Source organism: Nicotiana tabacum, chromosome 4 (assembly GCF_000715075.1).
Source record: "Nicotiana tabacum cultivar K326 chromosome 4, ASM71507v2, whole genome shotgun sequence".
NCBI classification, from domain to species: Eukaryota; Viridiplantae; Streptophyta; class Magnoliopsida; order Solanales; family Solanaceae; genus Nicotiana; species Nicotiana tabacum.
In genome coordinates, this window is record NC_134083.1 from 52537212 (window position 1) to 52559571 (window position 22360).

General features: G+C 35.7%; 2 protein-coding genes across 4 annotated transcripts; both read left to right on the forward strand.

Annotated features, from left to right (window-relative positions):
- Window positions 1–297: 297 nt before the first annotated feature.
- LOC107810677 (ubiquitin-conjugating enzyme E2 27) lies at window positions 298–8002 on the forward strand. 3 transcript variants are annotated; one of them, XM_075251857.1, is made up of 6 exons: window positions 298–2617; window positions 3021–3069; window positions 4800–4900; window positions 4989–5080; window positions 5220–5824; window positions 6199–6609. In XM_075251857.1, the coding sequence occupies exons 1-4, from the start codon at window positions 2434–2436 to the stop codon at window positions 4994–4996; spliced, it is 342 nt and encodes a 113-aa protein (XP_075107958.1). In that variant the 5' UTR covers window positions 298–2433; the 3' UTR covers window positions 4997–5080; window positions 5220–5824; window positions 6199–6609. The 3 variants fall into 3 exon arrangements, with proteins under 3 accessions (XP_075107958.1, XP_075107957.1, XP_016490962.1); XM_075251856.1 differs by adding an exon at window positions 7415–8002 and having other exon boundaries at window positions 299–2617; window positions 4989–5824; window positions 6199–6590; XM_016635476.2 differs by having other exon boundaries at window positions 299–2617; window positions 4989–5824.
- Window positions 8003–19587: 11585 nt separating this feature from the next.
- On the forward strand, window positions 19588–20616 carry LOC107810676 (trans-resveratrol di-O-methyltransferase-like). The gene has a single exon (XM_016635475.2). The coding sequence runs from the start codon at window positions 19601–19603 to the stop codon at window positions 20393–20395; it is 795 nt and encodes a 264-aa protein (XP_016490961.2). The 5' UTR covers window positions 19588–19600; the 3' UTR covers window positions 20396–20616.
- The last annotated feature ends 1744 nt before the right edge of the window (window positions 20617–22360 follow it).

Below are 22360 nucleotides of genomic sequence, written 5' to 3' on the forward strand. Positions count from 1 at the left end.
GGAATGGAACACTCTTCCTTATAGTTTGATACTAAATGTAAATAGGTACATATGACCTCACCTATTGATCTATTATGTAATAGCATCATTAATAGTGAAGTGATTTCTTCTTGGCCTGAATCTGAAATTTGGAATGCCCTCTTGTTCTAACTTCAAAGTAGCTCTAACCTTATTGGGAAGAGAAACAACTTCTGTGAAGATAGCTTGCGTGATGGTGTTCTCATCCATATTTGCTAGCTGATCAGCAATGACATTTTCTTCTCTGAAAATATGAACAAAGGTAAACTCTCCATTTTTTGCTATATCCCAAATTTGTTCAACCAAATGAAAGACTTGCCATGATGGTTTCATCTTCTTGTTGATCATATTGACAATCACTAATGAGTCCGATTCCACTATCACTTTTAAATGACCACTAGTACAACATAAATTTTATCCCTTGCAAGACTGCCTTAGCTTCAGCTATGTTATTACTACCCAGGCCATAGAAGTCAGCAAATACAATCACTAGATTACCAAGGTGTTCTATAAGGACACCACCCCCTCCTGCTGCCCTAGGATTCCCTTTACTACACCCATCGATATTCAACTTCATCCAACCTCTCTCAGGTTTCTCCCACTTTACTGACCTAGAAAGAATTATTTGTTGAGCCCTCTCAATACTCTTGCATTTATCAAACCATAGCTTAGGAAGTCGGAGACTAGGAGTACTAAGAATCATAGTACACTAGTTAGTCACCTGTTGAATAACATGCCAGCCAGACATATACTTATTTTCAAATTTAGCTGCACATCTATCCTTCCATAACTCTCAACATATCAATGAAGGTAAACATTGGAATTGCAGAGATTGAACCTCATATTTAGCCTTGCTTAACCACCATCTCATGACAATTTGTCTTAGTTACCCAAGTGTAACGCTAATACCACAAGCTTTGCCGAAATAAGTCCATACCTGTTTAGCAATTTGACTACAACTAAATAAGTGTGTGATGGTTTTTTCCTCATTGTTATTACATCAACTACACTTAGAAGGAAACATATAACCATACTTCTTTACTGCATCATCTGCTGGGATCCTTGATTGCAATAATCTCATCATAAAAAATGAGATCTTAAATGGAATGTTCTTATGCCAAATCTTTTTACTAGTAAGAGTCTCATCCTTCCTCTTCTTATTTGCATGCCACACAGATTTGCAAGTGAAACATCCATTATATTAACTTCAATGTGAAATATCGATTGCAATAAACAAGACCAAGAACAACCCAATATTCTCACAATATGGGATTCAGAGATAATAATGTATGTGCAACTTTACCCTTATCTCGTAGAGGTACAAAGTTGTTTTCGATAGAGCCGCGGGCTTAAGAAAAAAAGTAGGAAAGAAGTCGTGTTGAAAATTATAAAATAATATTTTTTGTCAAACATTAAAAGATTTTATTTAGCCAAGTAATATATGTACAATCACTAGTTCTTTTTGGACTATAAGAACTAGGCCTCCTATTTTCATATTCTACCTATTACATAGATAGAACTAAACTCTATAGCTATGTGCTGCGAAAAGCAAGGAAAATTATCTAAGCTATTCAATATCCTGCTCCATCTATTGTGTCACTGCCCTCTAATGTGCAGTTGGAGTACAATATCCCTGATAATATTTTTGGTGTTCTGTTTGTGTCCTTGAAATCTTCGAGCATTGCATTCCCTCCATATGTGATAGATTGTTGTAGCAAAGAGCAACCTAACACTTCTGCTCGCACTCTATTGTTGTGTACCCTTCTTGAGATCCATCTAACCTCCTTTGTCCACGTTCCCAATTGCAAATAATAAAATTGTTTGCAATCAATTTATTTAAAAAATTACAATAGGATCCCTTATTTTCAATTTCAATTTGACATTGAAATTTAAAGTTATAAAAGTTCAATTTAAAAATATTTTGACACTCATGAAATTTCAACTTCAAAGCAAACCACATATTTAAACACAATCCTTTTCTTATTTTTTTTAATAATAAAATTTTAACCAAATATTGTTGAAACTCCATACCACGAGACTATTGAGTTCCATATTTAATCCGCTTTTTTTAACACGCGCTACAACTTTGCACCTCTTTGAAAGTGTTATGAACTCAACAGAACGATACCTTGATTAAATTTTTAAATAAACTGATTATAATAGAACTAACAAAATAGTAACAGACCTCGTGTCTTGTTCTCGGGCCCATAGCTCTTCTCAGATATTAGGTTGGAGCTGATTCATAACAGACACATAAAACGTAAAGCAAAGCAATAGAACCTCAGAAAGCAGGGGATTGGAGGAGAGAAGGACGGTGACGTTTCATCAACAAACAAACGTTGCATTCTTCTGCCTTTCCCCTTCACCCTAAAGAAGTAGTTAAAACTGAAATTGACATTGGAAATTGGAAGGAAAATGGTGGACTTGGGCAGGGTACAAAAGGAGCAACAAGAATGTAATAAAGTTGTTCAGGTTTCTGGAACTGGAATAATAGTAAGTCCTAAAGGCGACAGTCTCACTCACTTGATTGGTACAATTCCTGGTCCTTCTGATACTCCTTATGAAGGCGGCACTTTCAAGATCGATATCACTCTTCCTGGTAAAAACGCCTATATTTTTTTACTTCCAATATTTGCATAACCAAAGAGATTAAAAAGATTTGAATTTTGAACTTGGGTTTTATGTGTTTTCAGTGGTTTAGTGTTGTGAATTTCGTTGACCAAGAATTTTTTAATTTAACATTTTTTATGCACGTTGTTTTAAGAATGTCAAAGATTCTGCCTATTTGACAAATGCGGAGGCCTGAAATATTTTATGTTAATATTAATTTTATGTGATGATTATTGTTACCTCATGATGATTTACTAGCTTCCTTGCGTTGTTGCTCAGGAAGGCAATATGCATTTTGAATTCTACTTAGGCATGGAGTTTTACTTTGTGTGGAATGTAGCATATTTAGCTTATGACAATGAATCATATTAACTACTCCTATGTTTTTGTAGATGGCTATCCATTTAAGCCTCCAAAAATGGAATTTGCAACAAAAGTGTGGTATGTAAAAGAAATGTGCTCTACTATCTGTCAATTATTTTATTTCCTTTATTTTGGGAATAGAAGTATAGCGTGTACAACGTTTTTGTGTCTTTACCTGTTCATTTGGGGTGTCATAGGAAGAATATACAAACTGCTGATTAACTGAATTGCGCCATTTTCAGTTACTCTTACTTCAAACTTTGGGTCCTCCACTAGAGAAAGGGTGGGGGTGGGGGGTTAGGGGGTAGCAATTGTATGTATCTTTCAGGTATTATTGGCTTTCCTCCTACTTCTCCAAACTGTTTTGCATGACTGATACATGATAGAAGGATTTCAGAACAATAATTTTTCATCTTCTACTAGAACGGAAGTTTGCGTCCTTTCCTTCACTATTCGAACTGAATAGTATGTAGGATAAGGCGGAATTCCTAATTGAAGTTCTAAAGCTTTAGTGCGTCAATGTGCACAAAGCATCACTGCAGTCTCCTAGCTTAAACTGCACTAAAATACACATCCTGTGAATTCTGGCATATATATTATATTTTCTTCAACAGAAGCCAAATTGCTGTCACTGAATTATCAGTTTTCCCATACCTTTTAGAACACGATCAATCTTAACCTGGATATGCTACATTGGCAACACGCTTGGTTTATAGGTTTTGCTTCTTTCCATAGGACTTAATTGTGCCACGTAAATATGTTTTAATGTCATTGGAGTTTGTCCCATTGTACTATCGTTTAATCCTTAGAACAAAAATGTATTTTAAGGCGCCGTCCAATCTTTAGCATCTACAGAGGTAATAAATGCCAGTATACCTTAATCTTCATCTCTTATTTTTTCTGCATATTCCCTGTTTTTGTTTCGTGCATCTGCAATTTAGAGTAATGCCAATGTCATCTAATCTGTCATGAAAGCTCTTCTAATTTTCTCGCTCTATCACAGACGTTGAATAACACCGAGCTCGTCGGGGACATTTGTGACTAAACTTAAGAAATTCTTTCTTTTCACACCAACCGATCGACCTACCATTTCTACGACAGAACTGATAGGCACCAATCGCGAATTTAATCTCTGGTCAGTTTCTCTCCAGCATCTAGATGCCAACCGATTAGATGAATAAAGCTTCCATGAACTCAGATCACATCACAAAAAATTACATGAAGCAGGAATCTCCAGTTTAGACAAATTGTAACTAATTTGATGGCTAATATTATTAATACCTCCGAAAGCAGTCAAACTTGGATCCTTAACTGCTATAACATTCAACCTGGAGTATATCCATCAAAGTGAGTCAGCCAGATTGGGGAACCCAACTTATCATTCTTATACCTTAATACTTACGAATCTACTTAACAGAAATTCAGCTTTCTTTGAAAGAAGAAGCTCTCAAGATAGGTGCTCCAAATTCATTATGATCTGATATCATGAGATTCCATGCACATCTGACTGGAAAACATTGATTAGGGTGAATGAGCTGGGTTTAAGAGATGGTGTTGTCACCAAGGACGGCAGTGCGGACATGATCTTCTTGAACAATAAATAGCGAGTCAAATCGTTGAAAAATGAAACTTTTTGGTACCCGCTAAAAGTTCAGGAAATTCAAACGTTTGACCCTCCACATAATCTTATGTGCATACCGTTGTACTTGAAAGAAAAGGTTGTCGGATGTTAAGAAGTGCATTATCTGCTGCTTCCCAGTTAAACTTTATGATTCAAATGATTTCTGTGTGTTTATTTCCCTTTGAAGGCATCCCAACATTATTAGTCAAAGTTGCGCGATATGCCTAGATATCCTGAAAGACCAGTGGAGCCCTGCACTCACTCTCAAGACAGCTCTCCTTTCTACAGGTGATTTGCTGGTCTTTGGTCTTATTGTCTCTCTCTCTCTCTCCACGTCTTTTTTCCCCAATGATCATTCTATTTCTCTTTATTGCAGTATCTTAGAGACTATCAGACCTTTTTTGGCACAGCTCGTTACTGGACTGAGACTTTTGCAAAAATATTTTCATACTTGGTGCTGAGGAGAAAGTGTGCAATTTGTTAAAGCTTTATTTTTCTTTTTACATTTTTATCCAGCTAGTAAATAGGACAACTTTTAACAAGTTTTGTTTGATCTTGCATATTTGCTGGTCACCTACTGTGATCAAATTGACTACTGAATGATTAGAATTCAAAGCACAGATTCAAAGACTTGTGGAAATGGGATTTGACGAAGGTCAAGTGAGGAGTACACTGGAAGCAACAGGTTGGGATGAAAACATGATACCTGAAAAGCTATGCTCTGGCTGGAACCTTCTCTACTGAAACTCAATTTTTTGAATATAGAAGACTTTATGCTGCCATGAGAAAGATGAAATACAAAAGGCATGACTTGATTGGCCAATTTTTTTTTCCTTTTCTATGATTCTTGGTTAACTCTTCATCTCTGCTTGTGACTTTTCTGATGTGATTTTATCAGTATCAAGCAAAATGCATCTGAACCTGCAGAAGTGGAATTGTTCATAGTAAATGTGCTTTTAAGAATTCAACATAACCTTTTCTTTTTGTGTATTTTAATTCTTTTAAGATAATTTTCAACAAACCAACCTTTTGATGATAATATTTTACTTCATATGAATCTTTAGGCCTGAAATCTCCTTGTTCCCCCACAGGGAGAGAAAATTTACATTATTTTAAGGATATAGCCACTACAGATTATTTTTTCCTGGGGATTTCTTGAACTTTGACGTATACAGAGGTGCAAACTGACTGGAGGACTATAGTCAGCCTATGGTGCGTATTGACGAATTAAAGTTATCTTGCACATTAGTGAATACTCTTTGTAGCAGTTCTCTCTTTTCTCTATTCCAATTTCAGTAGTAGGCAAGAACAGATGTATGTATGAGCAAACTAACTGAAGTACTATTTCCTGGATATGATGCTGAGTGGCATTTGTGCATAATATTGGATTGCCGAAATCTTTAAAATTCTAAGTTACAAGTTTGAAGGTTGGAAAAGTTTTTGTACCAAAGGGCTGTAACTCTGGAAATCAAATTTTACAGTTCTTTAAATCTGACAATATGAGGGATACAAATCTCTTGTATTTGGTTGCCCATGATCTACATATCTAGACAAGCTTCTAAATAATGCTATTACTTGTTGTGCAGCCAAGGGAAAAATAATGAGACTTCGAGATTGGAGAGCTAGCAAATGGCGTTGTAGTGTATTCATTTGCTTGGTGTAAACACCTGGTGCGGGTAAGTTGTTACCTTTATCATCTCAGTAAATCAGAATTATGGCAAGTGCCCTCATTCTTAGGAATATGGATCTTATGTCACCACACCACCGCATCTCAAAAATAATCTCGCAAAGATGGCATTGTTAAATAACACTATTGGAGATGAAGCTAGGCGAGCTCCTCGTCGCGCAAGCACAAAGATTGTGACCATGTATTGAACTTCAACTCTATTTCACTCAAATGTGTAATTCAGCTGACTGGAATTCCAGATAATATTGACAGCCATGACCAACATGCCTTCTCCATCAACATGGCCAAAGGGTATAGTTATATTTACTGTCTCATGTGTATTCTTAAAAACCACTTAGGATAAAAGAAAGCACTAACTTTGTTTATGCAACTTTGGGCTGACAAATACCAAATCTACCCATCATTTATTGAAACCATAAGGAAAGAGTATGTCAAGACCTAAAATGTGTTCCATCTGGCCGTTTCAAGGATAACACCCTAACTAAGGCCTAAAGTTCTTATAGTCTCAGGTATCTTTTTGTGGTGAGGGTAGGTCCATCTGAGGATTTCCAAATGAATTGTGGGTTCTATACAGGTGGGATGTCGTTTGATTTATGATCTACATATAGCTTGCAAATTTATACTATACTGTTTTATTCTTTTAATCATTTAAAATAAGGAAATTATATATTATGGAGAAAATTTTTACAAATTTCGGGCTGAAATTTTGTACAAATTTCAATCACAGTGTATGGTAATTTCCTCTTTCTTCTTATAAATATACACCTCAATTACGATGGGTCTTCTCATTCTTTTTATAAGTATACAAACCTCGATATATCATTATCACAATCCTAAGCATCTCAGAGAAAATCTTACAAAAGCAATGACTTTGTCTAATGATATTGGAGAAAAAGGTAGAGAAGTACTCGCTGCTCAGGCACACACATGGAACCATACATTCAACTACATCAACTTCATGTTACTCAAATGTGCAATTCAACTTGGAATTCCAGATATCATCCACCGTCATGGCCGAGCCATGACACTCTTCGAATTGGTGGATGCCCTCCCAATCAACAAGTCTAAAGGTCAGGATTGAATTTATCGTCTCATGCGTATTTTAACTCATGCAGGTTTCTTTATTCAGACCAAGATTAACGAAGAAGAAGGGATTATTTACTTACTCCGACTTCGTATCTCCTCCTCAAAGATGAGCCTATGAACATGATCCCTTTTATACAACAAATGCTTGATCCAACTTTCATGGATCCGTGGGATCGGCTGAGCAAATGGTTTCAGAATGACGATTCTACCCCATTCGCTACTACTCATGGGATATCGTTGTTTGAATGTCGGGAAGGAACCCGGGCTTAACCGTCTGATTAACGAAGCCATCGCTAGTGATGCCCCAACTTATATGTACACCGAGGCGGACCTACGTTGCAGGTTGAGGGGTCACGGGACCCCGTTACCCCGGCAAAAACCCTATATATATATATATATATATATATATATATATATATATATATATATATATATATATATACCCCTTAAATATTTGACTTTGCCCCCAAGCACAAAAAGGCTTACCGGAGAAGTGGTTGCTTTGGTCGCTTAAATTCCCTCAGCTGGAAGACGTAGCGAAACCCTCTTCAGCTTTTTCTCCTTTTTATTTTAGTTCTTTGAATACAATATAATTTATAGCATTCCCTCCGTTCCAGTTTATGTGAACATATTTCCTTTTTGGTCTGTTCCAAATAGAATGACCAATTTCTAAATTTGGAAATAATTTAACTTAAACTTCAAATTCTATCCTTAATGAGAAGCTTTTATATCCACACAAATACTCTGGACCCCTTTTTGACTTGTTTAGAATCACAAATTTCAAAAGTCTTTATTTTTTCTTAAACTCCATGCTCAATCAAACAGGTTCACATAAATTGGAACGAAGGGAGTACTTTAATAGCAAATTGCTTTACTTTTTACTTTTATCTTCTTCTTTTTTGAATTCAATTATCGTTTAGTACTAATACATAATAGTCTGCTTAATTAATTTTATTCTTTTTCAAATTCCTCCCTTAAAATTAAAAGACTCAATTTGCAACTTGTCGCTCCACAAATAAAAAAAATACAAATCCTTCTACAACAACCTTCTTCAACAATCACTTATGTTAGAACATGAGCAGCGGAAGCAAACATACAATCCAGGTATCACAAACATGTAAACTAGACAATGATATAATTACGGAGATTAGAAGCACTAACCTCTCAAAAACGTTGCACAGGTCCTCCACAGAGCAAGAATCCATGGCTATAGTCTTCTGCTATGCTCTTTGTAAGACCTAAATTATTTGTGTGAGCAAATAATACAACTCTGAATAGTGAGTTATTAGGTGAAACTAGTCTCCCTTATGTAGACCCGAAATTAAGCCAAAAAGGGGCTCAAAAGTGCTAGCAGAATCCTACTCTAACTCATAAAGATAACTTTTCTCCCAAGTCACCTTTTACCTAAGTCTGTCCAGGTTTTAACTAGGTATAGCAGGGACCACAGAAACAATAAAGAGGCTACCAATAAATATTATTAATTTGAAATTCGGATGAATTAAATCCACTATAATTAATCGCAGTTTATTCCATTAAAAAATTGCAATTGAACTCCTCAATATGAATTTCGAAATTCATTAATACTTATTTTAACTCCCCATGCTAAAATTACAAATACCAGTTAACTAAACTAAATCACTGATAATTTAATTTAATCAACTAATTAAATCCTTTACAATTCGGCTTAAACCATTTCATGTGACGGATACAAAATTCACCGGCCGAGTTTTCATATGAAAACATATAAGCTTACATAAAGGGGTATCATTAAACTCCAAACCAAGTCACAGATTCTCTCAACTAATCATTATTTCACAAAACTAATCATTATTTCACAAATGCTATTCGTTATTGTCCAATCTATTAGGCATGCACTAACTCTGAATAGAGTTGTACTTTTTGATAAATCAAAACAATAAATAAATCACATTGATCATAATAACTATATCAAGATTAGGAGTATAAGCTCATTTAATGAATCAGAGAAAATATTTTATATATATTCAGTACAAAAATATCTTTTCTCTACTTGGTCCGTTCAATAAACACTAAGTATACTAGCACAAGAAGTTGGAGTAAAATCACTCCCATAATCAAGATAAATTATACTTTAATCTTGTGCTACAATCATCAAGATATTTTGCCCAATAATATCTTCGATTGTGATCATAGTTTATTAATTATGAGAAGCGACAATTTAATCTTCTGTGCATGAGCTAAGACTACATACACTGAATTGTCTACTACATAACTAAAGGATATACATGTAACAACTGATCTATTTAAAATAATACTTTATATTGAATAAATCAAATAAACAATTGTTCCATAAAGAGTAAAACACAATACTATAACTAAATAGCATGGTTAATAGTATATCTAAACAACTTTGACTTTGACTCGACAATGACAACTAAAAGTTTTAGACTCTTCTTCAGTTCTTTGACTATTACCATACCCTTAATCTTGATTTCTTTAGTAAGTTTTTGATAATTTAAAGTTTGAATGCCCTTTTGATCACTGACCCCTTTTTTAATTATTAAAAGATTAAAAATTTCAAAGTGTGAAACATGGTTAATCAAACACCTTCCCTTCACATAGCACCCATTTTGCGAAGAAATCTGTCTCTCTGTTTGGTATTTTCTTTTTCTTTAGAACTTCTTTTTGTTTATACTTAGATGATAAGTCATCATAATCATTAAGTTTTCAAAGAGTCGCACGCCGAATTTTATCTCTAGTGATTGGCATATACTGGTGCCCCCGTCGTGCTCAAATCCTGGGTCCGCCTCTGGTGGTGATTAAACATTGTAAGGGAATTGTTGAAGGATTGAAATCATTGGTGGACGTTGGAGGCGGCACTGGAACCGTAGCTAAAGCTATTGCCAATGCAGCCCCGGTGTACGAAGCATCTCGCGTTTGTGCAGGGTACGGGGAAGGGCCGCACCCAAGGGGGTGTGATGTAGCTATTGCCAATGCATTTTCAGATATAAGATGCACTGTCTTCGAACTGTCGCATGTAATTTAAGGACTTGAAGGGAGCAACAACCTGAGCTATGTAGGAGGAGACATGTTTAAGTCCAGTACTCCTTCTGCTGATGCTATTTTACTGTATACGGTCGAAACTGATTTCGACATTCGTACGATTGGTCGAGATGGGAACACAATGGACCGAAGAGAGTGTTCATAATATCGAGATGGGATCTGAAGAAACAAACGAGCTTCGAGTTTCATGGACAGGTCAAATACCGAGCTCAAAGTCATTATCGATTTCGAGTCCGAATCAAACTATGATGAGAAGCTATGGAATCGAGATTAAAGGGCCAGAGGCCAACCAACACCGACCTTGAGTCAGTACTGGTCCCCGAGTCAATATCGAGCTCTAACCCTGGAAACCGACCGATACCGAGTCCGATCATGATCGAGCCAAGAGACAATAGCCGTTACAACCGCACTAAGAGAGGGAATCTCGACGGAAACTAGGAAAAAACTGATTTATCATGGGCTCTCCACTATCTATTTTTAATTATATCCAAAATAGGATCCCTCCACTATAAGAGGGATGGCCATTATTCTTGTAAGCGGGATCAAGTCATTCATAAACTGTAACAAAAATACTGTTGATACATCCCTATATTGGAAGATTATCCCTTTGAGTTTCATACATCATTTTATTTTGCTTGTTCATAAATCATCTCTTTTCAACTTTGCTTATTTTTTATACTTTACAGTTAATATTTAATATTTCTACTTCTCTTTACGATTCATGTCAAGTTATACTACATACCCTTAGAACTATGTACAAATTCAATTCATCCGTTTTTCGGGTAAACAGTTTGGCGCCCACCGTAGGGCTAAGGATAACAGTGGTTATTTGACACAAAATCTGCAAAACACACCATTTTACAATTGTTGTTGAAAGTGTTTGATTTCGGATTAGCAACAACGAACTCTCAATTAATGGCCTTACCTGTCGACAACGAAGCGACCTTCAAGGTGAGAACAACAACTTAACGCCCAGGGCCGAAAGGCCGCTTGTTGATGCCGTTGGGGCCCGAGTCGAAGTACCATTAGACGTTAATTCGCATGTGGCTATTGAGGCAAACCAACGTTCTGAACCTGAAAATAGCATTCATGGTGGTACTCGATCTGCAGCTCGAGACACCCATAACGTTGAGGAAAACAGAATCAGCTTGCGTATGATTTTTGAAACGTTGAAAGTTCAACAGGTAGCGATAGCTCAGTTGCAGAGTCAAACCCAGGTACCGAGCAGACCGGAGCCCAGTCCACCCCGAGAAATCACCCACAGAACTGAGCCAGCTATAGTAAGGTCAAATGAGCAAGAATCAGGGACTAATCCCGAAATTGCTAAGATACTCGAGGAACTCACAAAACGGATCGAAGCAAACGATAAAAAAGTGAAAACATATAACTCAAGGGTCGATCAGATCCTGGGGGCACCACCAGTGTTGAAAGGGTTGGATTCCAAAAAATTCGTGCAAAAGCATTTTCCCCCGAGTGCAGCTCCAAAATTGATTCCCAAAAAATTCCGCATGCCCGAGATTCCTAAATATAATGGGACGACCGACCCTAACGAACACGCCACCTCTTACACGTGTGCCATAAAGGGTAACGATTTAGAAGATGACGAAATCAAATCTGTGCTGTTGAAAAAATTCGGAGAGAACCTTTCGAAGGGAGCAATGATTTGGTATCACAACTTGCCACCAAATTTCATCGACTCATTCGCCATGTTAGCAGATTCTTTTATAAAGGCACACACAGGGGCCATAAAGGTCGCAACGAGGAAATCAGACCTTTTCAAGGTAAGACAAAGAGATAATGAAATGCTGAGGGAGTTCGTGTCCCGATTTCAAATAGAACGCATAGAATTGCCACCGGTCACAGATGATTGGGCCGTTCAATTTCACCAAGGGTTGAACAAGCGGAGTTCGATAGCATCACGTCAGTTGAAATAAAGTTTGATCGAGTATCCGGCCGTGACCAGGGCAGATGTGCACAATCGATACTAGTCGAAGATCAGGGTTGAGGACGACCAACTAAGAGCCCTCTCCGGTTCAGTACATCCAAACAGGTCGGTAGTTAAGAACCAGAGGAACATCGACAGGGAGCAAAGGTCGAACAGAGACCGATATCAACCATATACCGCAGATCGAAGGAACAATGGTTCAAGACGCAATTCCACCCGGAACAATCAAAGAAGTGATCGAGGACAGAGTTCTCGGGGACTTATGAGCAAAAGTGGCTTTGACAAGTATACTGATCCCACAAAGGCACCTCGGTTATCATAATATAACTTTAGCATCGATGCATCGGGCATTGTATCGACAATCGGAAGGATCAAAGATACTAGGTGGCCTAAACCCATACAAACCGATCCTCCCAAAGAAATCCAAATTTGATGTGCAAGTATCATGGCATGCATGGTCACAAGACCGAGGATTGCAGACAATTAAGGGAGGAGGTAGCCCGTCTATTCAACGAGGGCTACCTTCGAGAGCTCCTCAGCGATTGAGTCAAGAATCATTTCAGAGAAAGAGACGCCAACAGGAAAAATGAACAGGAGGAACCCCAACATGTCATTCATATGATTGTCGGTGGGGTCGACGTTCCACATGGACCCATGTTCAAACACACTAAGGTATCAACCACTAGGGAAAAACGAACCCGAGATTATGTGCCCGAAGGCACTTTATCATTCAACAACGAAGAAGCAGAAGGCATTTCTCAGCCCCACAACGACGCTCTGGTAATTTCTATCTTATTAAGTAAAGTTCAATTTAAGCGTGTTTTAGTGGATCCAGGTAGTTCGGCGAATATCATCCGATCGAGGGTCGTGGAACAGCTCGGCCTACAAAATCAAATCGTACCCGCAGCTCGGGTTTTAAACGGCTTTAATATGGCCAGTTAAACAACTAAAGGGGAGATTATTCTACCGGTGAACATGGCTGGAACAATTCAAGACACCAAGTTCCACGTAATTGAGGGTGACATGAGATACAATGCCCTGCTCGGAAGGCCTTGGATCCACAATATGAGGGCAGTCCGTTCGACCCTTCACCGAGTAATGAAATTCCCGATGTCGGAAGGTGTAAAAATAGTATACGGGGAACAACATGCTGCAAAGGAAATATTTGCGGTCGATGAGGTAACACCAATATCGACACTGTCAACCTCGGAAAGGTCGAGCATCAAAGGAAAAGAGGAAGTCTAATAGCAATCACAGCCATCAGCCTCAACCGAATCGGGAAAGCAGGAGATAGAAGAAGAAGAAGAGGACTTTCTGACCCCTCGAACTTTTATTGTTCCCGAAGATTCCGATGCCACCAAATCAACGGTCAAAGAGCTGGAACAGGTTATATTGATCGAGTACTGGCCCGAGCAAAAGGTATACCTGGGAACGGGATTAAACCTCGAACTCAGGAAGAGGCTTATTCAATTCTTTATTGATAACATAGATTGTTTTGCTTGGTCCCATTTAGACATGACAGGGATCCCACCGGAGATAACGACGCATCGGCTAAGCCTGGACCCCGAGTTCAAACTGGTGAAGCAAAAGAGGAGACCTCAGTCCGAGATAAAGCACGCAATCATAAAGGATGAGGTAACTAAACTTCTCAAAATAGGGTCCATTCGGGAGGTGAAATACCCCGAATGGTTAGCCAATGCAGTTGTAGTTCCTAAAAAAGGGAACAAACTTAGAATGTGTGTAGATTATAAGGATTTAAACAAGGCGTGCCCCAAAGATTCTTTTCCACTGCCTAACATCGATCGCATGATCGATGCCACGGCCGGCCATGAGATCCTTACTTTTCTCGATGCCTATTCCGGGTACAATCAAATCCAAATGAACCCGGAGGACCAAGAAAAGACTTCATTTATCACCAAGTATAGAACCTATTGTTATAATGTAATGCCCTTCAGGCTAAAAAATACATGAGCTACTTACCAACGTCTAGTAAATAAAATATTCGAAGAACAAATAGGTAAATCAATGGAAGTTTATATCGACGACATGCTAGTTAAGTCCTTGCGCGCAGAGGACCATTTGATTCATTTGCAGGAAACGTTCGAGATTTTAAGGAAATACAACATGAAGCTCAACCCTGAGAAATGTGCTTTCGGGGTCGGTTCGGGCAAGTTCTTTGGCTTCATGGTATCGAATCGGGGGATCGAAATCAACCCCGATAAAATCAAAGCCATCGAAGACATCACCGTCGTGGATAGTGTAAAAGTCGTACAGAAGCTAACCGGACGGATAGCTGCATTAGGTCGATTCATCTCGAGGTCGTCGGATCGAAGCCACCGATTTTTCTCTCTACTCAAAAAGAAGAACGATTTTGCCTGGACCCCGGAATGCCAACATGCATTAGAAGAATTGAAGCGATACCTATCGAGCCCACCACTGCTTCACACTCCGAAGGCAGATGAGAAACTTTACTTGTACTTAGCAGTATCGAAAATAGTGGTAAGTGGTGTCCTAGTTCGAGAAGAGCAATGTACGCAATTTTTCGTTTATTATATAAGTCGAACCATAGGGGAAGCAGAAACTAGGTATCCGCACTTGGAGAAATTGGCATTTGCACTGATAAATGCCTCTTGAAAGTTAAGACCATACTTTTATTGTCACCCCATATGTGTATTAACTACTTACCCACTTCGGAATATTTTGCACAAGCCCGAACTATCGGGCCGATTGGCCAAATGGGCCGTCGAACTCAGTGGGTACGATATCGAATATCAATCCCGGACGGCCATCAAGTCTCAAATTTTAGCGGACTTCATAGCCGATTTCGCGCCAACCCTCGTACCTGAAGTGGAAAAGGAACTCTTGTTAAAATCGAATACATCGTCGAGGGTATGGACCCTCTTCACAGACGGTGCTTTGAATGTGAAGGGGTCCGGGCTGGGCATCGTTTTGAAGCCACCCACGAGTAGCACTATTAGGCAATCTATCAAAACTTCTAGGTTGACTAACAATGAGGCCGAGTACGAGGCCATGATTACAGGTCTCGAACTAGCCAAAAGCTTGGGAGCAGAAGTCATTGAAGCCAAGTATGACTCTTTACTGATGGTAAACTAAGTAAACAAAACCTTCGAAGTTTGAAAGGATAGAATGCAAAGGTATTTGGACAAACTGCAGGTAACTTTGCACCGTTTCAAAGAATGGACTTTACAGCATGTATTTCGAGAACAAAACAATGAGGCCGATGCACTTGAAAATTTTGGGTCGTCGGTCGAGGAAGACGAGATCAGCTCGGGGACTGTCGTTCAACTCTCGAAATCCGTAATCGAGGAAGTTCATATCGAGATAAACTCTACAAGCTTAACCTGGGATTGGAGGAATAAATATATTGAATACTTGAAGAACGGAAATTAGGGTTTCTAAAAGTTCTCAAAGAACACCTTGATACAAAGCTGAAAAACAAGACGAGATACGAAATGAAAGGATTCGCTCTGATACCATGTTAGAAATCAGAAATTCAAGCTCGAATCCATGGAGGATTTCGGCGATCGGAACAAATGTGAAACAGAGAGGAGAAGAATGGCGTGTGAGACATGCAGCAGATGGAATAGAAAATATCTGGACTTTTCTCATTAGTTTAAAATGTATGACTGTGCAAGTATTTGTAGAGTGGGCCTAACTAAATCTAAGATTTGGGCTAACTAATTACATATCTAATAAAAGAAACAAAGCAGATAAATAAAATGGCCCAAATACAACTCTAACAGTTTTACCTATAGGGCCTAAATTTATTACACGCCTACCTATTCCCCTTTCCCCCTTGATTCAACAGTAAAGGGTTCGATATAAATGCAAAACTCTTTCTCTCTTTCATTATGCAAGCATTTACCTGTAAAAAGGAAGTTTAATGTACCTATTTTATTTTATCTTTATTTTTTTAAATTGAAAGGAGTTTATTTCTATAATATGCAAAATCACGACATGTATATATTAGTTATTCAAATAATCTTTTATGATAAATATCAATAGTAACCTAATAAAATTACAATAAACATACGTTATATAAAAAACAAATACTATACTAATAGTATAAAATATTTTTATATTATTGTTAATGTATATAACTTAAATCAAAAAATAAAAAATCTCTTAAACTTCAATAACGAATCAACTATGATTCTAGTATTGCTAATACATGAAAGGGTGATGCCTTGCTAGCTGTATCTTATGTTAAATCTTTAAAGAACGGAAACTTAATAATTTAATAATATATATATATATATATATATATATATATATATATATATATATATATATATATTTGCAAAACCCAGTTAATCTATTTATTTTTGAGCAATTTATACTAACTACCTACTCAAGTCAAAATAATTACTCTTTTATACCCATTTTGAAAAAAATTAGAATACATACCTATTCCATCAAAATTAATTACCTGTCCATCTATCTCTACCTAAAAAAGGAGTTGTCATCACGACCTTTTTAGTAGAACTCGTATTCAATGGAAGTGATTAAGCTGAAGCAAAATAACATATTTAAATTTTAGTATAATCGATGACGCACAAAAATTGAGTTAATTAGATTATATGACAACTGATATTATTTCAATTTAATAATTGAATTAAAAAATCTTTTTAAAACTTTTTGCGTACAACTGTATACCCTGTTGGTATAACTATATACTATACTGGTATCATATGTTAGTTGGAATCTTTTTTGGTTGTATTAGCTACATTTAATTGGTACACTGTTTGATTTTTCTTTAGTAATAGTAGAATAATACAGTATCTTGAATTTTTTAATTTTCCTTTATGTATGTGTATTATGTAATCATTTTGATTTTTTCTTTATCCGTTTTTTTTATATAATAGTATTATAGTACAATATCTTGAAATATATTATTATATTAATATGTGGTACACTACTTTTTAATTTTTTTCTTTATGCATGTTTATTATGTAATAGTAGTATAGTCATATTGAAATTAATTAGTAGAACTGTATACCCTATTGGTATAATTATATGTCATATTGGTATCATATGGTAGTTGGAATATTTTTTGGTTGTTTTAGCTGCATTTTAAGTGAATTCTATTCTGAAATGATTTATATGATCATGTTTTGTTCTGTTGGATTTTCTTGTACCTATGGACATAGATTTTGTGTATTATATAATAGTTTTTATAGTTATATGCAGTTGTTGGAACGACCCTGTACTACTATATATCCTATTAGTATAGCTATATGCTATATTGGTATCATATGCTAGTTGAATTCTTTTTTGGTTGTATTAGCTGCATTTAATTGGTACACTATTTAATTTTCTTTTAATAATAGTAATATAGTACAATATCTTAAAATACTTTATTATATTAATATGTGGTATACTATTTTTTTATTTTTCTATTTATGCATGTGTGTTATGTAATAGTAGTATAGTTATATAGTTGTTGGGAATTAACCAGTAAAATTGTATATCATGTTTGTATAGTTATATGCCATATTGGTATCATATGATAGTCTGAATTCTTTTTGATTATTTTAGCTGCATTTTTAAGTGAATTCTATTCTAAAATTATTTATATAAATATGATTTGTAGTGCTGGAACTTTTTTGTGCCGATGGACATAGATTATGTATATTATGTAATAGTTTTTATAGTTATAGGCAATTGTTGGAACGACCTCATATAACTATATACCCTGTTAGTATACAGAATGAGCAAGTTGCTTTGCGAATATTTAGCTTGCAATGCGAGCATGTAATTTTCTCATACTTTTATTGCATCCTTTAATGTTTTGGTACAGTAGTATAGTCGCAGATAGTTGTAGCAATATTCCAGAGCAATCATATACTCTGTTGGTATACATGTATGCCATATTGGTATCATATGTACTAGAAGTCTTTTTTGCTACTTATACTTTTATTGCATTTTCCAATATTTTATTATCATTTTTATTCTAACTAGTATATATGGAGATTTGGTGGCTGTAGATTGTGTTTTTTTGCTCCATAATTGGTTGTGTTATTACTAATGGTAGAGTGTGTACTAATATTTGTAGGGAAGGAGATCAAGGTTTGCATGGCAATCACGTGTTGATTCTTAGAATCTGATTATGTAATTTATGGTGCTCAGCAACAGTCAGTGTGATATTCAGTGAATTAGATCAAGTGACAACTGATATTATTTCAGTTTAATAATTGAATTAAAAAAAATGAGAAAAAGACAAAAGATATATTATACTAGTTATATTTTAAAAAAAGGTGAATAAATATTTACTATATCAATTACTTTTTCTTATTGTATAAAAAAAGAATTATAAAAAATAGTGAAAACAATAAATGAAATTAGATTATGAAGAGAAAAAGAATATAAAAAAAAAGTTAAATGAAATTAGAAAAGGAACAAGAAATTAAAAAAAAACAAACAAAAGCCAAAAAAAAAAGCCAAAATTTAATAATAATAATAATGATGATGATAATAATAATAATAATAATAATAATAATAATAATAATAATAATAATATGATTTGGACCAAAATAAATAAACAGAAAAAGAACATATTAAGAAGAAAACAAGAAAAAAGAAAAGGAAAAAAGAAAAAAGACAAGAAGCTGAGAAATAAAAAAGAAAAGGAGAAAAAGAATAATAGGTGGGAAAAATAATTAGTTTTATGGGTAGAAAAGTAAATGGGTAGGTAAGGATAAATAGTTCTGTTTTTGTGGGTAATTGTGTCGTTTATCCTAAAAAAAAATTCACTTCTTATCATCATCTTTCGAGACAGCGGAAAAGAACATATAGTAAAGGTGGGATTTTGATTATCTGGATATGGCATATGCAAATTTGATATATTGTTTATTAATCTTCTTAACCTATTCATTTAAAATTAAGAAGATTAGATTTAATAATAAATGTCTTCCAATTTCCTGACACGAAAATTTTGGTACATATGAATGGTACCAAGACAAGTAATGTCAAATCCATTACATATTTGGAAGAAAAACCATTAGTTATAAATGATTCTCCAATAGATGAATTCAAATACATTGATTTTATCACAGTATTTACCATATCTCAATAAGTCAAAGTTTGTAGTGAATCTCCTCAGTCTTCTAAAATATGGAATTTCATTTATGACATGTCCTCTAATTTTTGTTATAAATATAGATATCATAATCACAGCACTACACATCTCAAAACAATTCTCACAAACATGGCATTGTCTCATAATATTAGAGACAAAACTAGAGAAATCCTCGCTGCTCAGGCACACATAGCTAACCATGTATTCAATTACATAAATTTCGTGTCCCTCAAATGTACTATTCAGCTTGAAATTCCAGATATCATTCACAACCATGGCAAACCAATGACCCTTTCCAATTTAGTGAATGCCCTCCCTATCAACAAAGCCAAAGGTCAGGATTGTATTTACCGTCTCATGCGTATTCTAATCCATTCAGGTTTCTTTATCCAAACCAAAATTAATGAAAATGAAGAAGAGGGTTATTTACTTACTCCAAATTCACATCTCCTCCTTAAAAATGAGCCTTTGAGTTTAGCTCCATTTGTGCTAGCGCAATTAGATCCAATTTTAATGGATCCGTTTCAGAGTCTAAGCAAATGGTTACAAAATAGTGACTCTACTCCGTTTGCAACTGCTCATGGGAAGCCATTGTTTGAATATGCAGGGGATGAACCTCGGCTTAATTATTTATTTAATGAAGCTATGGCTAGTGATGCCCGATTGATGATAAGTGTGGTGATTAAAAATGGTAGGGGAATTTTTGAAGGGTTGAAATCATTGGCGGATGTTGGAGGTGGCATTGGTACTGTGGCTAAAGCAATATCTAATGCATTTCCTGAAATAAAGTGCACTGTTTTTGATTTGCCACATGTTGTTGAAGGCTTGGAAGGGAGCAACAAGTTGAGTTATGTGGGAGGAGACATGTTTAAGTCCGTTCCTTCTGCAGATGCAATTTTATTGAAGGTAAAATACTACTCTTAACATACTTTTTTTCTAGAGTTGTAAACATGCGGGTTGAGTTAAAATGAGTTGGGTAAGGATAAGTCAAATGACTAGTCATGATTCAATCCACCTAACATGACCCAATATCCCCTCCTATTTTATTTTTTATGTTGTGAAAGAAATTGCGATAACTAATGTAATTATTAGCTTTAATTTTTCTAAATTTATTTATTTCTCAAATTTCAAAACTTGATTTTGTATATTTAGGGTTGGGTTATTGTTAGACGATGTGGCATTATTACCGATAGTTTTCGCACTTCTCTTGTAGCTTCGTATTCCTAGATTTTTGCTATTACATGTTGTGTTATTTGTTTCCCTCATCTTATTTTCTTGCCATTATTATTGCTTGTTTATTGAGTCTTGTTTATTATTTTTGAGCCGAGGGTCTATCGGAAACATGCTCTCTTCCTTCATAAGGTAGGGTTAAGGTCTGCGTACGCATTACCCCACGTGTAGTATTTCATAAGGATTTCAGTAGGTTTGTTGTTGTTTAATGTTTAGGTTTGGGTTACATTTTGACCGGTTAGAATACAATATTTCACCCGTTTTTACCTAATAATTGGATCGGTTATTTTGGGTTCAACCCGTTGGGTCAAATTAACAAACGGATCATAACTCAACCTGTTTAGACTAGACGGATTGAGGCGTGGGTTACTAAAACTGTATAGTATTAATTTTACTACTTAAATGTTCCCTTTTGTTCAGTTATCTTGTTAATGAAAATTATGGTTTTGATGAATGACAAGCATTCTCGGACATTCTTATGATGGTTCATGTTTCTGGGAAAGAAAGGAATCGAGAAGAATGGGCAAAACTCTTTTGTGATGCTGGTTTTAGTGACTACAAGATTATTCCTATCCTGGGATTAAGGTCTCTTATTGAGGTTTACCCTTAATATAATCTTGTACTAATAATTAATAATTCAAATACAAATAGACTTGCTTGATGAGGTGAGTGAAGCATTTTGAACTTCTAAATAAGGTAATATATTATACCATTAATATGAAAATTGTTCCTTTTTATATGGTGAAAAAGGAGCCTGTGTTAATTATAGTTCATTAATTTATTAGTATATTTCAGAGAGAGACTCATCATATTATTTGCCAAACAAGCCCAGAATCATGAATATAATAGCAGGGTTATAAATGCATCATTCAAATAAGTCTAAAATACAATAAACTTTTTCATCTGACTAATGTTTTTGGTGCCTGAGATTGAACCACACCACCAACAGAAGAGGCTCAAACTATTTGCAAATCCAGCTCTTCTTTGATGGAGTCTGAGCAAAGAAAAAGAAGTCTGAAATGGAGTTCGAAAGCTTAACAAAGAAATTGCAGAAGGATACAAATGGGAAAGATAAGAGAAAGGAGTGCGCTAATCTTGAATATAAGTGGATCCCTCTTGTAATATTATAGGACTTTAAGTTTTATGCACATGCAGTGTAAAAATTATTTAAACAAGCAAGTTAATTATAGTGTAATTACAAGTAAATCTCATGAATTGATTACTTAATAAACACTGTTACTAACGTGCTATAACCGGCTAAGATATGCTAATATAGCGTAAAAAAATATTACACTGTCACTTAAATCCATATTAGAGACATCGTGCATCATAATAATGATTTAGATCCATTGTTATAGTTTTCCTACACCACTAAATTTTAGGTTGGGCCAAAACCTAAAGTGAACAAGTCCACGTCTAACTTATCTGAATTGGGACAACATACCAATGGAAATTTGGAACCACAACATAGGGCTTTAAACATATTTGACCGCTTCGCTAAAAAAATATTTACAATCGCTAGCCAATATACATATACTATATATATATCTGCCAATTATTCTTTTTGGCCAAACGGCGATTTAAGTTAATTTCTTAATAGGTTATAAACCAAGTCCAAGCATGGCCCAAACGAGCAGGCTACATGGAAATTCCAATCTC